Here is a 19,568-nt window from a genome sequence, read left to right on the forward strand (position 1 = left end):
TGGTTCTGTCAGGCGTCCATGGCTATTCTGATCCTTCCCCTGCTTGGTCTCACCCAAGATGGCGGCTCCTGGAGCAGTTGATCATCTTGGATTAGAAAGCAATGGATTTCTTGCTTCTGCTACAAATTCCCTTAGCTGTAAGCCTTCCAACCTTGTCAATATTCCTTTATTGGTTCAGAGTTCTGGGTCCATCCCCTGAGCCTGCTTGGTCCAGTATTCTGTGTTGTTGCTGACGGAGCTCCTTACTGCACTTCCTCCCGATCTGCCATCTTGTTAGTTCTCCCCATGCATAGATTTTAATAATAGTGGTTTTTACTGATCTTTCATGTAGGCATATGGATATTATCCTATCACAGACAGCAGTGTACTTCAAGATAGATCTTAAAATGCTCTTTTTGATGATGAATGTGACGCCATTCTTCAGTTTGTACCAGTCCCTGGAAAAGGACATTATGCTTAGTAAAGTGAAAACGAGGAAGACCCTCAATGAGCTGGATTGGTTCAGTGGCAGCAGCAATGGGCTCAATCCTAACATTTGTGAGGATGGTGTAGGACCGGGCATTGTTTCCTTCTGTTGTGCATAGTGTCTCTGTGAATGAGAACGCTGACTCAGCCGTACCTAACAACAGACTGTAAGCTCTGTATGTTTATTATGAATGTTAATACTTCCAAACACCTCCTTCACATGGCAGAGAAGACTGGACGGGACCAGTGGGTGCAGGAGCGTGGAGGGGTGCCGGCCCTGGGCTGGCTTGGCTTTGCAGAGGCATGTGGAACAGTAGAGTGTGAGCGCATGCTCAGAGGAGCCTGACCTGTGCCTGGGAACCAGCCTTGAGCGCCTCCTGTTGGCCAAAGAGGGTAATGGCACTCAGCGTCAGACACAGCACTGCCGTCAGTTCCACGGGCGGCATCTCTGCTTCCTGGCCAGGCACGTCTGAGACTGCTGGTCCCCACCCAGAGCAGCTTGCACATAGGTCCTCCAGTAGTCGGGCAGGGGTCAGGGGGCTGCTGCCCCTGCTCACAGAGCCTGCATTGTTCCCTCAGTAATCACTGGGCTGAGCCAGGCAGGCCACCTGCAGACTGGGGGGTGACTGGGGCTGGAGCTAGCCTCCTGATGCATGGCCCCCAGCATCTCGGCCCAGCCTGGTGGAGTTGGACACAACTGGGCGCCACAGTCCTTTGAGGGTACGTGACCCCTGCTCCTCAATCAGGAAGGGGACCCTGAGCCTTTCCTCGTGGTCATGAGGAGGGACCATGTGTGGTGCTGGCGGCATGAAAACCCACTGTTGTTTCTGCTGTCTCAGACGGGGTGCAGCTTGCTGTGGCCTTTCCAGCCCACTGGCCCCTTGTGGTCCCTTTATGAACCCCACAGTGGCTTCTGACTCTGGCCCAGGAGTTCTGGTGTCAGCACTTCGTGCCTGGGCAAACTTTCACCTGTACGGTCTCCTGGGAAGCCAGGGGGGTCGGGGCCAAGGGGCCACTCACTGGCCTGGGCTTCTGGGACACCTCCTGTCCTCTGAGAAGCTACCATGGACCCTGGTGAGCAGGGTGGGCCGCTCTTCCTGTGTGAAGGTCATGCCAAGCCTTCCAGGGTTTACTCCAGGACAGAAGCAAAACTGCTGCTTCCGGGCCGAGCTGCTGCTCGCCACCGCTGGTCACTGTCGTGGTTTTCTGCCCTTCCACAGGGATTCTGGCTGGGAGGAGAGTCGCAGAGACCACTAAACTAGTGTGCTTGACAGTTTAAGAAATACGTGCTTTTTGGGGTGCATTTTATTGCCCGTTGTTATTGGTAGGTACTGTTGGGTCAGTTCCGACTCATAGTGACCCTGCACACAACAGAACCAAACCGTACCCGGTCCTGTGCCACATGTACAGTTGTTGGAATGTCTGAGTTCAGTGCTGCTGCCGCTGGCCTGTCCATCTCATTGGGGGCCTTGCTCTTTTTCGCTTTCCCTCCACTTTACCAAGCATGATGTCCGTCCTTCCAGGGACACGTCCCTCCTGATCATATGTCAGAAGTCTGAGAGATGAGGTCTTGCCATCTAAGGAGCACTCTGGCTGTACTTTTTCCAACACAGACCTGTTGGTTCTTCTGGCAGTCCATGGTACCTTTAATATTCTCCTCCAACATCATAACTCAAATGCATCAGTTCTTCTATGGTCTTCCTTATTCATTGTCCAACTTTCACATGTATGTGAGGTGACTGAAAACACCACGGCTTGGGTCGGGCGCACCTTAGTCCCCACACTGACATCTGTCCTCTTGAACACTTTTTAAGACTTCTTGTGCAGCACATTTGCCTAATGCAGTACGTCGTTTGCTTTCTTGACTGCTGCTTCCATGAGTGTTGATAGTGGATCCAAGCACAGTGAAGTCTTCAACAGCTTCAGTCTTTCTCCATACGATGTTGTTATTAAGGGCCATGTTGTTGTTAAGTGCCGTGGAGTCGGTTCCAACTCATAGCGACCCCGTACAGGGATTCCAACGCTGCGAATCCTTATGGGAGCAGAAAGCCTCATCTTTCTCCCACGGAACAGCTGGTAGTTTCGAACTGCTGACCTTGAGGTTAGCAGCCCAATTTGTAACTGCTACACTACCAGAGCTCCTTGTTAAATGCCATAGCAGCCCTATATAGTGTTTCCAAGGAATAATAACGAAGGAGCTCTGGTAGTGGAGTGGTTGCGAGCTGGGCTGCCAACTTCAAGATCACCAGTTTGAAACTACCAGTAGTTCTGCAGGAAAAAGATGAGGCTTTCTGCTTCTGTAAAGAAACCACATACGGGGTCGCTGTGAATTGGCATAAAACCAACCAACCAAGGAGTGAACCACTGGCTTTACCATTGAAACCACTGATCCTTCGGTGCAGTGGTCATCCTACGGTGCCACACTAGAACTTCTTGTGTCCATTTATCATGATGTTGTTTATTGGTCCAGTGGGGAGGATTTTTGTTTTCTTTACAATGACCTGCAATCCATACTGAAGGCTGTGCTCTTTGATCTTGGTCAGTAAGTATTTTAAGTCCTCTTCATTTTCAACAAGCTAGGTTGTATCATCTGCCTATCACAAGTTATTAATGAGTCTTCCTCCAATCCTGATGCCACATTCTTCATATACTACAGTGGTGGTGGCTGTGTGCTGGTTGGACTTCCGACTCAGTTCTGACCCATAGCAACCCTGCACAGGGTTTCCGAGACTGTAAATCTTTACCAGAGCAGAAATCCTCATCTTTCTTCTGCGGAACAGCTGGTAGTTTCGAACTGCTGACCTTGAGGTTGGCAGCCCGGTTCGTAACCTTTGTGCTACCAGAGCTAGTATAAAATACGATGAACTTAGGGGAGCTAGTCCAGCTGAACTCAGTATAGTTTGTGAAAATGATACCAGAGACCATCTTAGATGGAAAACACTGGAGTATAGCTCAGCAAGGTGGCAACCAAGACCACCCCGGTATACATATGACCCAGGAGTTTATTTTTACTACCTGTCTCCCACGGTGCCTAGGCCCACCTGTAGCACACATCTGGAGCCGTTTCCAGTCCCCGGTGGCTGGATCCCTCAGGTTATATTTTCAGGTTCTCAGCAGAACTCTGGGAATTGTGCCAGCGTGGATGTCGTTTGGATGAGGACTGAGTGTAAGATCCCTCAGGTGTCAGACCCTGAGCCACTCACCTCATCTACACACACACTGTGATGGATGAGTTGGCTCAAGGAAGTGAGTCATCCCGAAAGGGTAGGGCTTCAGCCCACCCCCCAGGGGTGCAGACAGGGCTCTTGTAGTCTGGGCATGGTGCATGGCCGTAGGCATCTAAGGTGAGGACTTGCCTTCTGAGGCTGCCCCCTGCTGGACTTTGGTGGCATGGCAGTGCACACGACTGAGACCTGGAAACCCTAGGATGACATCAGCAATGGGCCTGTCAGCCTGTGAGGATGAGGAGGGCTCCTGAGTAGAAGGACCCCACTGTGTGGTTTCTCCTCAGATGTGCCTAGCGTTCTAAGCGGTGACACTGAAATGACGGCCCACCTCCTCATGTGCATCTGGCTTGGGTCCAAGAGTGGATGGGCTCCTCTGTCACTGTGTGCCTATAGCTCTTACGAGGCCACAGCACAGTTGGTTCACCAAACACCGGCATGGCTCGGCCCTGAGCGGGCGCTCTGTGACATGTGCAGCAGCCGGCACCTGGTCAGCACCGTGTGCCGTTGCCTCCCTGCCCAAGGAGACACGTCTTCTCTGGTTTCTTCTCTAGATGAGAAAGGGACTTGGGCGGGGGGGGCGGTGCGCTCAGTGAGGGTCTGTAAACCGCCATGCTTGACCTTTCAGGTATGACCTGGATGCGTGTGATATCCAGGAGAAGTACCCCGACTTGTTCCAAGTGAACCTTGAGGTGGAGGTGGAGCCCCGCGACCGGCCAAGCCGAGAGGTCCCGCCATGGGATAGCCTAAGCATGAAGGGACTCAATCCCAAAATCCTCTTCTCCAGCCGGGAGGAGCAGCAGGACATCCTGTCCAAATTTGGTGAGTGAGGGGATGCTTCACGGTTAACCCACTCTTGTCAGCCCAGTGAGAAAGCCGCCTCAGCCAGGGCTCTGTGTGCCACGGTCAGGCTGACCTGACAGCAAGCAGAAGCTCCAGATGGGCCCTGGGCAGGTTTGAGGCCTTGGGGCTCCCGGTGTGCCTGCTCCCTGGGGTTGGGGCCATGGACGAGTCACACCCCTTCCATGGACTCCACTCTCTCTCGTCCACCAAGGGCAGTGTGTGTCCACGGCCGGACAGGGCAAGGTCCGAAAGTCTTCTCCTTACAGCTCATTAAGCACAGCTCAGTGGCTGGTATCAGCCAGAGCTCGTGACTCCCTGAGTGCGGCACGCGCTCGCAGCGCCATCTTTCTACACACCTGGACCCCCAGGTGCAGCTCCCATGTCCCCCAACTGAGGAGAGAGCTGTTACCTCATCTCTCATGTGCACGAGATACACACGTGGTTCCCAGAAACTGGCAGACGGGCTTTTGTGCAGCCATAGACCCGTTCGCTTACTGACTCAGAGACGCCCCTTCTGTGGGACCCCAGCTCGGTCCCAGCACAGTGGTTTCAGTTGGCTGTTCTCTCTGTGGGGACCGCACCCGCTCAGCTCGGTTGGCGCAAGAGTCTGGTTTCAGAGCCGTTCTAACGATGGTCATGTCAGAGGGTATTAGCTGGTAGGACTCGGGGTCTGAGCTGCTCGCCACATCATCACGTCCTATGTGTCTTCCTATTCTTGGTTTGTGTTTGTTTTCTCATCTGAGGACAGGGAAGTGTCCCTGAAAGGCCTGTGCATGCATGTGAGCTGGCGTGTTGCCCATGTACATGTGGCGTGGGCAGCGGGGGTCCAGTCACCAACCAGGCAGGCCTTCCTGGGAATCTTGGGTGTTGATGTGGGTTTCCAGCGGGGCATAGACTCGCTCACCTGTACGTACCGGTGCTGGCGTGCTGATGCCAGGGGCTGTGTGGCCTGACACTTGTCCCTCACCTGACAGGTAAGCCTGAACTCCCCAGGCAGCCTGGCTCCTCGGCCCAGTATGATGCTGAGGTGGCGGCACGGTCCCCAGAAGGGGAGACCACGGGCTCGGACTCGCCACAGAGCACCACGGACACAAACCGCTTTCTGCACACGCTCGACTGGCACGGTAGGGGCCCTCACGCCACCACGACGCCATCGCCCATGTGTCAGGGCCCCCTAGACCCTACCACCAGTCTGCCTGCTGTGCCCTGCACAGCGGCCGTTCTCGGACGATGTACCGACACCCGCTCTGGGTCACTGAAGGCGCCAGAGGAGGCAGAGGTGGTGCCAAGGCTGAGGGCCGACAAGATAGCCTCACAGGCAGTGTTTGTTGTTGTTGTTGTTGTTGTTAAGTGCCGTAGAGTTGGATCCAGTTCATAGGGTTCCGAGGAGCGGCTGGTGAGTTTGAACCACCATCCGTGAGGTTCACACCAACCTTGTGGTCTAGTGCTTATTCTACAGCGTCACACCCTGTGTGCTGGGCACCCATGAAGTCTGGCCCTTGAAAGAAAACGTTTGCCAGGCCCTGCCCTCAGCCGGCCCCTTGCCACCCTCCCAGACAGCCTGCTTGCTCAGCTGTGTTGGGCCTGCTCAGGGGTGTGTCGTGGAACACCTACTGAGGCTGCGTGGTGTGGGGAGCCCAGGAGGAGTGCCTGTCCTCAGACAGCTGTCAACGGTCCCCACGCTGCTCTCCCCGGCCCTCAGTCAGACCATAACATGAAGGCAGGCCCGGGCCACAGGCTCATAGCTGCCTGTCTCCTAACAAAACGTGCCAGCACGGGGCACACTGTCCGGTCCCTGCCATCCTCACTGCTCTGTCATCCGCCTGTCCAGCCTTCTGCCCTCTGGGTGAGCCTGGGGCATCACAGCCCCCCACAGGCCACCTGAGGTCTAAGGACAGTTATTGGGCTTTAGGGGCTCCATCCAGCCTGCGTCGTGACACCCACCTACCCACATCAGACTCTCCCCTGGTTAGGGTGGTTTTGGAGCAGGTGCCGTCCCCTACAGGAAGCTGAGGGGGTGGCCAGTCAGCACTGTCATGGGTGATGCCCCTCAGAGGCCAGGTTGACAGCTGGTCTGTACCACTGTGGGCAGTGTCCTGTCTCAGCAGAGCACAATGGGCCCCCCTTCTCCCATGTGTTGGACCAGTTGGTGGTGAGAGAATGTTTTCATTTTGGACCCTTCTCTCCCTCCCCTCCTGACTGCCTGCCCCTGGGGCCCCTACTCTTTGCTCTTTCTGGGTCTCTGAGGTGCTGACATTTGGCTGGAGAACCAGATGTCTCCTGGCCCTGCCCGGGGCATCTCCCCATTAGCTCCTGGTCCATGTGCCCTGCTATGGAGGGAAGAGGAAGTAGGGGGGACTCCTCCTTCTCGAGCAGAGGCCCAGGCCTGGGTCCTGCCACAGACAACCGGGCAGGTCCCACGTGTCTAGGGTGCCGTTTCTGATGACCTGCGTCCCCTGACCTCTCCCCCTGTGCTGTTTCCACAGAAGGGAAGGAGTCAGAAACTGGCACCGAGAACCACGTTCTCAAGGAATACCCGTCTGCCCTGCCTGAAGACCGAGATGAGAGTGAGCTGTCAGACGAGGACGTGGCGGTCCTGTCCGGGGAGAGCTGGGAGGTCGTAGCCGACGATGATAGGGCAGCCTGTGCAGGAACTACCGAAGAGCAAGACCCGATTTTTGCTGCCGAGACGCCCTCCCCGCCTCCAGAGCCCACGCCAGAGGACAGTGTGGACCTTTTGGGGCTGCATTCGGAGCGGGGTCCTGGGCCGGCATGCCCCGTGCAGGGAGGCGGGGGCTCCTCCAGCAACACTGACCTGCTCAGCTGCCTCTTCGTGCCCTCGGCCACCACCCCTGAGGGGCCCACGGCTGACCTGTTGGGCGGAGAGGCCCCCCTGCTCTTGGCCAGCCCCACTACCTCCCTTGGAGCTCAGAGCATCCCTCATGAGGGGCCCACCCCCGCTGGTATGTGGTGATGGGTGTGCTGCTGGTAGCCGTGGGTGGGTGCTGTGGTCCTCGAGGAAAAGTCACAGACAGGTCAGGTGAGAGGAAGTGAGACTCCAAGGGTGTGGTCCCATGCAGCAGCGACCCACCCATGCCTGGAGACTGTCAGGCTGGGTCTGGGGATGGTGGGCTGGGGGGTGAAGAGGTGCAATTGGTCCACATCAGGGCTTCCATCAGCCTCACTGGGTGGCTGGCTGAAGTACTCCAGAGAAAGCGACGTTCCTCCTCGCTGTGTACCATCTGCTGCCATGTGGGATGGCCTCTTCAAAGGAGGACGCCACCCCTGTGCTGCCCACGGTCCCTCTGTGACCAAGCCTGGCTGGTGATCCCCATGTGGTACACAGCTCTATGGTGTCCAGCCAAGAGCACCAACCAGCATAACCCACACCTGAGAGCCCCTTCAGATGAGGAGCAGGTGCCTCAAAGGGCTGAAGTTTGTCCGCTGGAGGGAGACTACACACAACACCCATGATCTGTGGGGCTGGGATGGATGTCCCTGTCACTCTGTTGCCAGCTCTGCCCTCTTCAAAACTGAGATTGCCTGTGTATTCCACCACTCCCTGCTGCCAGCCACCAGGGGTCGCTGTGCTAGTGGAGACTGACAACCTACATCCTCTCTTCATGGGTCAGCTCAGAGATCTGTAAATGTGCCGAGCCATGGAGAGACAGGGCGGAGCTGGGGCTGGCCCCAGAACGGTGTGAATTCAATTCCTGCCTTCCATCCTCTCCGTCCGTCCGGCTGCCCCCCAGCCCACAAGCTGAGGGACACTGGTATCAGTGACCTGCTGACCGCAGGCTCGGGAGTCCACAGGACCCCTACTTTCTGACCAGCTCATAGCGTTGACAGAATGCCAACACAGGTGAATTACAGCCAGAAAGGAGAGCACCCGGTTCCCAGTATGGCGGCCCCACGTCCCAGAGCAGGTGGACGTTCACACCAACCAGGAAGCTCTCGGGGCTGTTGGCTGCCGGCCTCCAGGAGAGTATGGCAGCCCCCACTCGCCAGCACTCATCTGTCCCTGACCACCCACTACCTACACCAAGGAGAGAGGTCACTTTACTTAGGTGACCCTGGGTCCTTTACTCCACAGCGAGTCATACAGACGCTTATGACGCAGCCTGGAACTCTTCGAGCCGTCCTTACACGATCGCGCCTGTATCTTTTTTACTGTCTTCCCCCAGCGGACCCATTTGACCCTTTCCTGACGGCAGCTGGCTCAGACACTCAGACCTGCGCCAACTCTGACCTCTTCGGCGAGTTTCTTCACCCCGACCCCTCAGCCACACCGCCCACAGCCTCGTTCCCCACCACACACAGCGCCCCGCCCCCGTCCTGCAGCGCAGATTTTCTGCACCTGGGTAAGCCCGCCCCCAGACCCGCCCTCCCCCCAAGGCTGTGTTATGGGAGACTTTACCGCCTCTGGCAGAGCACAAGAACTTGCTGCTGGCTGGTTCCTGGCGACGACCCTCACGTAGATGATCAGAAAACTAGTCTTAGATAGAAGCGCCAATTAGATGGAAAGTATTCACAGCACGTCAGCCAGAATGGAGCGTGCTGCGCCCCCTAGCGGGACGCGCTGCGGTGGTTCTGCACATGTGTTTGCAGGGTCCTTGGGATAGTGCGAGGGGTAGGTGAGGAACAGACGAACCCAGGGACAGTATGCTGGGGAGAGAGCAGGGTGGGTGTGTCCCTGGAAGGCTTGAGGGGTGGTGACTGGACCGACTCATTGCACCAAGAGACCTGCGGGATTGCACAGAGCTGAGGGCGAGAATCCAGGGGCTAGGAGAGGCACAACCTTGGAGAAGGAGGGGCCAGGGTGTGGGTCTCCCTGATGGGCTGAGCTAGGCCCTAGCTGGGGGGGCGGGGAGGGGGGCCTTGGTTGTAGTGACCAAGTGTAGACAGGTTGTGGGTGGACAGGCCCAGTGGCCTCCAGGTGCCAGCACTGTCCGGGCACAGTGTGAGTTGAGGGATGGCTAGGCACCCTCACCCCCATGGGCTCCGGTAGTTATAGGAAAAGGTGGGTGGGGGCATCTGAGCTCACCTGGTGGGTGCAGGGGGTGGTACAGGGGTCCCTTCTGGACGAGTGACATGCAGACATGAGTTCTCGTTAGCTTGTGAATGTCACTGTGTATCCAGGTGTCAGGTCAGGGAGCACCTGAGTCTCCTGGCGTCCCCGCAGGAGGGAGAGGCAGGACTCAGTGCTTGATAGCTTTGCCCCATCAACCCGAGCCTGCTGCTGCCTGTGGCCTGGGCACAGTCTGCCCACATGATGGAGGGCTGCCCCTCAGGGACCCGCGGCAGTGGAGGCCACCTCCTGCCAGCTATTCACTGGAGGCAGTTGGTAGCAGCGTCTCCTGAGTGGCCCTACTGGGACCATGGTACCCAGAGTGCGGGGCTGAACACATGAAGCACCAGGCTGTGCAGGGCAGGCTGTGAAGTACTCCTCCGGCACTTTCTTCCCAGAGGACTTCCCTGCAGAAACCAGCAGGATAACAGGCTCCTCCAGCCACCCGGACCTCCTGGGAGGATGGGATGCTTGGGCTGACACCCCAGGGTCCCTGCCAGCCCCCAAGCCTGCTGCAGAAGGTAGGGCACCACTTTGGGGGTGCCTGGGCTCCAGGTGGGGGTGCACCTGTGACCTTAGGTGCCTTTACATTATCTGATTATTTTCACGTTATGCAAAGAATACGGCCATAAAACAACCAGGACTGTCTCAGGTCAGCACTCCATGTGACCACAGCCATGGGGAGTGTGTGAGCCTCTGGGCACTTCACCTTCTCACTCACACTCAGCGGAGCCCCTTGTCCACCACATGCTCCCCGTCCCCCGAGCCCCTGTCCGCCTCCGCCCCCTCCCCTTGGACCAGAGAAAACGTGTTTGTACAGACAAGACCTTAGGCTCGGCCCCCACTGCGGCCCATCCGTGCTGTTAGTAATCTCTGTGGTCACACCTGCCCTGGGCCAGGAAGGCCCTTCCTCTCAGTCCCACCTCCCCACTGCCATGAACTCGACTGCTGTTCGGTTTCATCTGGGTTATGCGGTTTTCTGGTGAGAACATTTGGTGTTCTCTGCTCACTTTCCTATCAATTGATAAGAGTTCTTTCTATACAAAGAGAACAGCCATCACTTGTTAATGGCCGTGCGCAACTTTGCCGTGTGATCCTTGGAGGTGGACTTGAATGTTTCTCTACTTCTTTTTGCGGTCCTAAGGAATACTGGCGCATTCCCCTGTACCACAGAGCTCAGGACGGAGCATGAGGAAACCATGAACCTTTTTGGGTCTGGATAGGCTTTTTTGTGTTCTGAAAAGGAGCCACACACAGCTCTGCCTGCCCCACCACTGTGTGTGGGCATCGGAGCACGCAAGATTGTGTTCTGAGACGGCTCGCCGTTTTGTCCTCTCTCACATCCACACCTTATGATACTGCAAGCAGAAAGCCACACATCTTATTTAAAGTGATTCAGCTGCTGGGCTGAGGGAGGTTCCGGGAGGAACAGCAGAGGAGGGCTTCCCGGGAGGCACATGTTCCTAACTCCATTCTCCCTTTCCAGGTCCCCTCTTCTCCTCTGGAGGTCCGCCAGCAGCCCCACCTGGCCCCTCCATCAGTAGGACCAAGTCCCAGAACCTGGATCCCTTTTCTGACCTTGGTGACCTTGGTTCAGGTAAGGTGCCTTGAAGGTATGAAAAGGACTTGTGTAGACACTGTCAGGAACCTTGGGAGTGTTGGCGACAAAGCCCACCTGCTGCGAGCACCCTCCCTACTCTCCTTGGCTCCTGGCCTCTCTAGACTCTGAGCTGCCCACGGCTCCTCACACCTGCTCGCCCTGCCTCCCAGGCCGAGGACACAGAGAATGCCAAAGCAAACGCAGCCCCTGCAGACCAGTCCGAGCTGGTGCACAGCCTCTGTGTGGTTCAGAGCGGAACTGCTCCATAGGGTTTGTGGGCTCTAAATCTTACAAGAGCAGACAGCCTCATCTTTCCCCTGTGGGATGCTTGGTGGGTTTGAACTGCTGACCTTGTGGTCAATCCAGTGCTTAACTAACCCCTGGGCTCCTCACAGCAAATACAGTAGGGTGGAAATGTCTGATTGCAAAGTGTTTCTAGGATGTAAAAATGCTTTCACTGTAGTCAAGTAACTTGTTAACTGGCAACCTAAGCTATTACCAAAGCAGAGCAGTGAATGCCTTCCAGCCTGCCCTCCTGAGAGAAGGCCCCATGCGGTCACCGCCCCAACCCCCAGCAGCTGTGATGACTGCATCAGAAGCCCGGGCTGACGTTTATGAGGGCATCTGCAGGCAGTGGGGTGGATGGGTGTGTCATGGGTATCCCATGTCTTGGTGGTGGAGCTGGTGTGTATTTCCTCCACAAGTGAATTCCCGTTGGCGCTCTGCTCTGCTCAGGCTGCCGGGAAGAAAGTGCCTCAGTAGGCAGAGATGTGCCCAAGAGCGTCACCCAGTTAACAGGGTGGCGAGAGTCAAGGCCTTCCCTTCATGCAGCCAAACGTGCTGCTAGGTTCTGACCCGTAGCAACGCTGTGCACTACAGAACAAAAGCCCTCTTTAAAGTATTGCTCTGAGGACTTAAGGACGCCTGGCCCAAGCCATGGTATTGTCGGTCACCTCATAGGCACCTAAAAGCTGGACAGGGAACAATGAAGGCTGGAAAAGCATGGATGCATTTGAGTCATGATGTTGGCAAAGATTTTCTAAAATACCATGGACTGCCAGAAAAACAAAGAGCTCTGTCTTGGAAGAAATACGTACAGCCACAGTGCTTCTTAGAAGTGTGACTGGCGAGACGTCATGTGGTGTCATTTGGACAGATTGTCAAGAGGAAGCAGTCCTAGGAAAAGACATTGTGCTTGGCAAAGTGGAGGGGAAACGAAAAAGAGGAAGCCCCCCAAGGAGATGGATTGTCACAGGGCCTACAACAATGGGCTCAAACATTACAACAATGGCCTGCGGCTGGCCCAGGACCGGGCAGTGTTTCATTGTGCTGTGCACGGGGCTGCTCAGAGGCAGGGCCGACATGACGGCAGGTACAGCAGCAAAGAACGTGAGACAAACTCACCACCCTCACCTCTAAAGAGCTTTCTGGGTGCCCTCCTTCTAAACACAGATTTGTTCATTCTTGTGGGAGTCCAAGGTATATTTCATATCCTTAGTCTTCCAAGTGACAGGTCTGCTTTTTAATACTTGAAAGAGGTCTTGTATAGCAGACTTTCCCAATGCCGTACGTCATTTGATTTCCTGACTGCCGATTCCATGGGAGTTGATACGGGATTCTAGTAAAACGAACTCCTTGACTTAGTCTCCTCATTTATCACGTTACTGTGTGTTCGTCCGACTGTGAGGTGTTTTGCTTTCTTTACACTGAGGTGTGCAGCCCATACTGAAGCCAGGAAGCCAGGTTGTAGCATCTGCACATCGCGGGATATTAACGAGCCTTCCTCCAATCCTGATGCCATGTTCTTCTTCATATGGTCGAGCTTTTCGGATTCTTTGCTCAGCCTAGAGACTGAATAAGCATAGTGAGAGATTTGTTCAGGCCCAGATGGTTTCACGGAGATGTCTTCCCAGCTTAGTCAACAAGGCCAATATTACCCTGACATCTAAAGCAAACAGAGACAGTACGAGAAAAGAAGACTGCAGACAGTATTGCTCATGAGTATCGACCTAAAAATCCTCAACAAGCTGTTAGTAAGTAGAATGAATAGGGTGGATCAGGTAGGATAGCTGCAAAGTCATGGAAACCTGGCGAACGAGGCCTATCACCACCGAGAACGGAGAACACGGAATGGAGGCTGGCCTGTGGTGGTAGTGAAGTTTCCCTTGAATCTCTGTGATTGGTTCCCTTTGTTGTTGTGATGTGCCGTGGAGTCGGTTCCGACTCATAGCGACCCTGTACAGGGTTTGTTGTTGTTGTGATGTGCCATGGAGTTGTTTCCGACTCATAGTGACCCTATACAGGGTTTCCAAGGCTGTAAATCTTTACGGGAGCAGAAAGCGTCATCTTTCTCCCACAGAACAGCTGGTAGTTTTGAACTGCTGACCTTGCGGTTCGCAGCCCGATTTATAACCACTATGCTACCAGAGCTAGCACATTGAAATCTTTCAACAAACTGATGCAGTACTGGAGTAACTCACTCATCTCTACCAAGAAATTTGGAAGACAACTAACTACCTGGCCAACTGATTGAAAGATATCCATATTGGTGGCCATTCCAAAGCGGTGACCCCACAGAATGCGGAAATCATCAGACAATATCGTTAATCGTGCATGCAAGCACAACGTTGCTAAAGAAAATACAAAAGTGGCTGTCCCTACATTGTCACAGCAGACCCAGAGGTTGAAGCCAGATTCAGAAGAGGAGGTGGAACGTGGGGTATCATTGCTGATGTCAGTAGAGCTTGGTTAAAAACAGAGACCACCACAAAAACTTCTACGTGTGCTTTATTGACTACACAAAGGCTTTCGATTGTCTGGACCGTTACAAGCTGTGGACAGATCTCAGAGAATGAGTGTTCCGGAATACTTAACTGTGGTCCAGAGGAACCTGTACATGGACCAAGAGGCAGTTGTTTGAACAGAACAAGGGAACACTGAATGGTTTAAAATTAGGAAAGGTGTGTGCCAGGGTTACACCATACTTATTCAGTCTGTATGCTGAGCAGATAATCCAATAAAGTGTGGTTGTCCACAGTGACATGATAGACACTACCCGCTGTGGTTGTCCACAGTGACGTGATGGACACTACCCGCTGTGGTTATCCACAGTGACGTGATGGGCATTACACAGTGAAAAGGCCACCTACCGTATGATTGCATGAGTAGAACGTTCTGGAAATGACAGAAGTAGAGGTTGGTCGTGGCGTTAGCGTTAGGGTCAGGTGGAGTAGAGGGCTGGGTGTAGCTTTGAAGGGCACGATGAGGAAGTCCCTCGGAGGGGTGGGGACAGGCCTGGGGCTTGATGGTTTTGCACTGGCACAAATTCATACACAGGTGAAACTGCATGCACCCCTGTATGCATGGGTGCACACACACGTAGGTAACAGTGAACAGACCTGCATGCATGGCTGCACACACATGTAGGTAACAGTGAACAGACCTGAATGTACTCATGGGTGGTCTTAGTAATGACAATCACGTGAGACCTAGCCCATGTGCGGGGAGCACTGGGCTGAGCACTCAGGGTGACCCATCCTTGGTTTGGGTGATGACAGTCGTATCATGGGGGACTGGCCACTCAGGAAGACCTCCTCTTGGGGTCAGTGTTGCAACTTCCTGTAAGTAATAATTTCAAAATAAAAAGCAGTTTTCAAGTCCTGTGATTTGGAGGCTTTGGGAGGGATTGCCTCATGGAGGACAGGAGGATGCTGTCTGACCACTTTCTCCTGTCCAGGCTGACCATGCCAGTTGGACTGTGTCAGGGACAAATCCAGCTGAGGGAGGAGCGTCACCTCCACAGCTGGCCTGCCTTATGGTCTGACGGTGATCCAGAACCAGCTCTGTGCTTTACTGCTACTGGAGACCCTTCCTCACGTGCTGAGGGGTAGTCACATGCAGTGGGGTGTGGAAGACCTTTCTTCACATACTAGGGGACAGACTCAGAGACCCTCACATGCTCTGGGGTGGTGGGAGTCCATCTCTCACATGCTGGGGGCAAGGTTGATGATTCTTGACTAACTTAAATTGCTGTGTTTCAGTGTCTGTGTTTTCAGAGTGCTGAGACACACACTCGTGTCCTAGTTGTAAGCTGTCTTTCCCCGCTGTGTTTGGTTGTGCCACTCCATGTCCCTGAGTCACACTGCCTTGTCTCCTCAGGTTCGCCCAGCGGGTTCCCTCCTGGTGGTTTCATTCCCAAGACGGCCCCACCTCCCAAGGGTGCTGGTGGCTCCTGGCAGACAAGCCGGTCTACCGCCCAGGGCACTTCCTGGTCCCCCCAGGCCAAGCCGCCCTCTGCCAAAGCCTGCCCACTGTCGAGGCCTAACTATGCTATGAACTTCAGTGTGATTGGGAGCCGCGAGGAGAGAGGCGTCCGTGTGCCCAGCTTCGGTGAGCCTTTGTTTCTGTGTGTGTGTGTGTGTTGCAAAGTGAATCCCTTTGGGAAGGCAGAGAGAAATCAGACTGAGCACCTCTCTCTAGTGGTTGAAGGATAACAGTTTTGAAGAGTAACGTGTCTTCCTGTCAGCGTGGACGACCCTGCATCTTAGGGTGGCCAGGGAAGGGTCCAAGCAGGAGACTTGAGGAAAGGTTCCCGTCACAGTCCTGGGAAACCTCAGCCCACCTCCTGCCCCGGGACTGCCAGACAGTCATTCTGTAGCCCCCCAAGTCCAAGCCCTGGTGTTTGTCACCCTGGAGTGGATGGCATGCCGCACGTTACGTCCTCCTTCACACCCTTCCCTACGTTCGGTCCAGCTGCTTGCTGGCTCCTGCTGTCCTGTGTCCTCTCTGACTGAGGCAGAGTGAGCAAGGCCAGTCCAGGGCTCTGGCATAGAGCACCTGGAATCTGAGCAGGTGACACCCTTCTGGTCCTGGGAGCCAGTGAGGGGACACGCGGGGGCCAGCAGGCTTGAGGGCACACATGTTGTGGTGCTTGGCCCAGTGAGGCGACAGAAACCAAGAGAACTGCCATGCAACCCTCTGCTCCCGGGTGTCCAGATGGGCCTGGTCCACCTTTGGGAGGCTGGCCCTGTCTTTTTCCTGTCTGTATGTACGGGGACAGTTTCCCACCTCAGGTTTGGGGCTCCTCCCGGAGTAGGTTAAGGGGAGTCAGGGTACGCCCCCGTGTCACTTACAAGACAGTATTATTCTTTTCTAGCCCAAAAGCCAAAAGTTTCCGAGAATGACTTTGAGGATTTGCTGCCCAATGAAGGCTTTTCCTCCAAGTCTGACAAGAAAGGACCAAAGACCATCGCTGAGATGAGGAAGCAGGAGATGGCTCGAGACACGGACCCGCTCAAGCTGAAGGTGCGGCTCACCCACGGAGCCTGGGGTTCTGCTGAGGGCTGGGGGCTGGTGCTCATGTGCCCACCGACCTGCAGGGGCTTTGGTCGAGGCTGTGCGGACGAGGGTGGGGATGCAGTGAGCATGTGGGGGAGCACGGGTTGTCAGCATCCTGATGTGAGCAGGAGAAGGGGACGGGACACCCGTGCAGCCCCGTAGGGTGGGCTGAGCTCCACTAGGGCTCCCCCCGGCTTCTGGAGGCAAAGGGGCGCCCAGTGGGGGATGGGCAGGAAAAGCCTCTGTTCAGGAGGGATGTGCGTGGTCCCAGGCCCACCCTGACTAAGGCAGCACTAAGACCAAGGAAGGTGACAGCCCACCGTGAGGAGAGCCTGCAGAGGTACCAGGCAGGACCACCACACAGGGTGGGAATGGCACCTCAGGACAGCCCTCAGAGACCATGTGCCTGGTCTCAGGCCGGACCCGTCACCTATGGGGATCCATCCCAGTGTTGGGGAGACGCTGAGAGCTCAGCGCAGGGCATCCTCGTAGGATGAGCAGCAGGGGGCATCAGAGGACCGTGGTCCAACAGGAACCTGGCAGGGACAGTATGACCAGGCTGTCCAGGGTTTCTTCGATATGGCCAGTGAGTGGAATACAGAGATTGGGGTGAGCGTGAGGCTGTGCTCCCCGACTCAGGCTCCCACACCCCCTTAGATGTCTTTGTCCAAAACACACCCCATGACCGTCTCTGTCCAGGGCTGGCCCGCTTGGGGCCTGCACCCTGTGGGAATGTGATACATGCAGTGGGTGGGCACCGTTTAGCCGCTGACACAGGTTGGGCCGGGGTGCATCTTGGGGGCAGCTGTCCTGGGTGGCCAAGGTAAGTGACAGCTCTGGACCTGGGGCCAGCGTCCCCTCCCGTCTGTCTGGTTGTTTGACCGTGTACTGTCAGCTATAAGCAAAGGCAGACACAGGTGGTCACCCTTCCTGTCGCTGGGGGGTAGTCTCTGGAGAAGCCAGGACAGACTGTTGGATGTCCTGTCCCCCTGGTGATCAGAGCCGTTTGAAGATTGCTGGACTGGACTTAGGGATAGAACTCCCTCTGAGCTCATCCAGGGCCACCCTACGGTCTTTGGGGCTTGGCCCCCACCCCCCAGGGAGAGCGAGATTGGAGGCATTGAGGGCTGCTCCTTGGAGCAGGGGTTTATCCAGAGATCTCTGCTCCCCACGGGGACTGCTCTTCCTGGGAGAGTCTGGGCACAAACTAGAGCCCCCCACCTGCCAAGTCGCCTCAGGCCTGCACACCCGTGGGGGCTGAGGCACAAGGCCTGAGACAGGCTCCCACGTGCATGTCCCCCCAGCTCCTCGACTGGATCGAAGGCAAAGAGCGCAATATCCGTGCGCTGCTCTCCACACTGCACACGGTGCTCTGGGATGGCGAGAACCGCTGGACGCCCGTGGGCATGGCCGACCTGGTGACGCCCAGCCAGGTGAAGAAGCACTACCGCCGCGCCGTGTTGGTCGTGCACCCCGATAAGGTGAGCAGGGCCCTCCCCCTAACAGGGACAAGCGCGTGACAGTGGCCCTGAAGGAGTGAGCAGGTGCCACACTCACGGCTGTCCACCCCCGCAGGCCACGGGCCAGCCCTACGAGCAGTATGCCAAGATGATCTTTATGGAGCTCAGCGACGCCTGGTCCGAGTTTGAGAACCAGGGCTCCCGGCCTCTCTTTTGAGCGTCCACGTGATGGAGACTACAGGAACCAGCGCGGGGCAGGGGCAGGACGCTCCTCGGGCACCCGGGCCAGCCTGGGCTTCGTGGCAGCCTGGACCGTCCCCCCACCCCGCCCTCTCTTCATGGACCGAGCACCACTACGCAGGTGCCCGAAGGGAGAGTCATTCCAGAGCTGCCAGGCCTAGGCTGCTGGGGGCCTCTGCTTTCCCGCCCCAGGAAAGCGTCCTCCGCCTGCGCTCCTCCGCCGACTTCACGGTTAGTGATTGACTCTGGTGGGTCCCCACCGGTGCAACAACTGCAGGTCTGTGTCCAGATGCATTTGCTAAGCGTATTGTTTTGTTTTCTTGACTCGGAAGGTGTATATTTGCATCTTGTTTTATGTAATCAGTCTGCTGATCGTCCTGTACATAATTAAACTATTTTCTGATGACTAAACTTTTCTCTGATGGATCCCGAGTGGATGGATGCCCACGGTGCCTGCGGAAGGCCTGGTGGGCGGGTGGGCGGGCGGGCGGCATGCTCACAGCCGCAGCTTGCTGGTAACTGTGATGCTCCTCCTCGGGGGCCCCCTTTCCTCCCGTGATGGCAGATGCGGCTCTGAGCTCCTTGTGCCACCCGCACTGTCCCCGACACCCACCACTGCCCCCTTGCTTTTCTGAAGGATGGGTTAGGTGATGGGTGGGCTTCCTCCAGGGAGGTGGGCCGCCCTCCTCCAGCACCACCAGGAACTCCTCGGGAACAGCAGCAGGGCCAGGCTGAGCCAACAGAGGCCAGTGGGCCAGGCACTCCGTCACTGGCTGGGGGTGGGCAGCTCGGGGTGACCAGAGAAGACATGAGCTCTGCAGGAAGGCTGGCAGTGCCCCTGGCCCTGGGGACAGGGACCTACAGTGGGAACAAGCACACAGAGCGGCACCAGGCCCGTGTCTTCTGCCCCGAGTGTCCCATGTGGGGACATCTGTCCTCACAGCTGGAGCAAAGGCAGGTCTGAGCAGTGAGCTTTCCTGCTCCTTTCCCACCCCCTACAAGCTCCCTGACTGGGCAGTGTAGGAGCCACGGGTGGTGGGGGTTTGGTTTAAAATATAGGAACTGTTGGAGAAGGGGCTTGGCTGCTGACACCGTCCCGGGTGTGGAGACTCCCAGGAGCCCCGGGACACTGTATCTCTTGGGGTCCATGCTAAGTGCCCCGTGGGTCTGTGGCAGGGTCCTTGGGTACCTGCCCTCCCCTCCTGTGACCTTGGGGACTCAGTCAGGATTTTATGGAAGGTTGGACCTCTGGGGAGTGGCGGGCAGCTCCCTGTGGTAGAGTTGAGATGCCTGCTGGGACCTCTGCCTAGTGCTGTCTGAGGGTCTCTGAG

The 19,568-nt window shown here is 56.1% G+C and overlaps 1 protein-coding gene across 1 annotated transcript in view; it reads left to right on the top strand.

The window, feature by feature from the left end:
- Positions 1-18,214, top strand: part of GAK (cyclin G associated kinase) — a 96,666-nt gene extending 78,452 nt beyond the window's left edge. Inside the window, exons 19-29 of the mRNA XM_006874137.1 lie at positions 4,318-4,511; positions 5,507-5,656; positions 7,019-7,495; positions 8,717-8,893; positions 9,999-10,121; positions 11,087-11,202; positions 11,323-11,440; positions 15,359-15,589; positions 16,356-16,504; positions 17,842-18,018; positions 18,113-18,214. Coding sequence (XP_006874199.1) covers positions 4,318-4,511; positions 5,507-5,656; positions 7,019-7,495; positions 8,717-8,893; positions 9,999-10,121; positions 11,087-11,202; positions 11,323-11,440; positions 15,359-15,589; positions 16,356-16,504; positions 17,842-18,018; positions 18,113-18,214 — 2,014 coding nt within the window. The remainder of the gene's footprint in view (positions 1-4,317; positions 4,512-5,506; positions 5,657-7,018; positions 7,496-8,716; positions 8,894-9,998; positions 10,122-11,086; positions 11,203-11,322; positions 11,441-15,358; positions 15,590-16,355; positions 16,505-17,841; positions 18,019-18,112) is intronic.
- The last annotated feature ends 1,354 nt before the right edge of the window (positions 18,215-19,568 follow it).

The sequence above is a fragment of the Chrysochloris asiatica genome, unplaced genomic scaffold (assembly GCF_000296735.1).
Source record: "Chrysochloris asiatica unplaced genomic scaffold, ChrAsi1.0 scaffold00262, whole genome shotgun sequence".
Classification (NCBI taxonomy): domain Eukaryota; kingdom Metazoa; phylum Chordata; class Mammalia; order Afrosoricida; family Chrysochloridae; genus Chrysochloris; species Chrysochloris asiatica.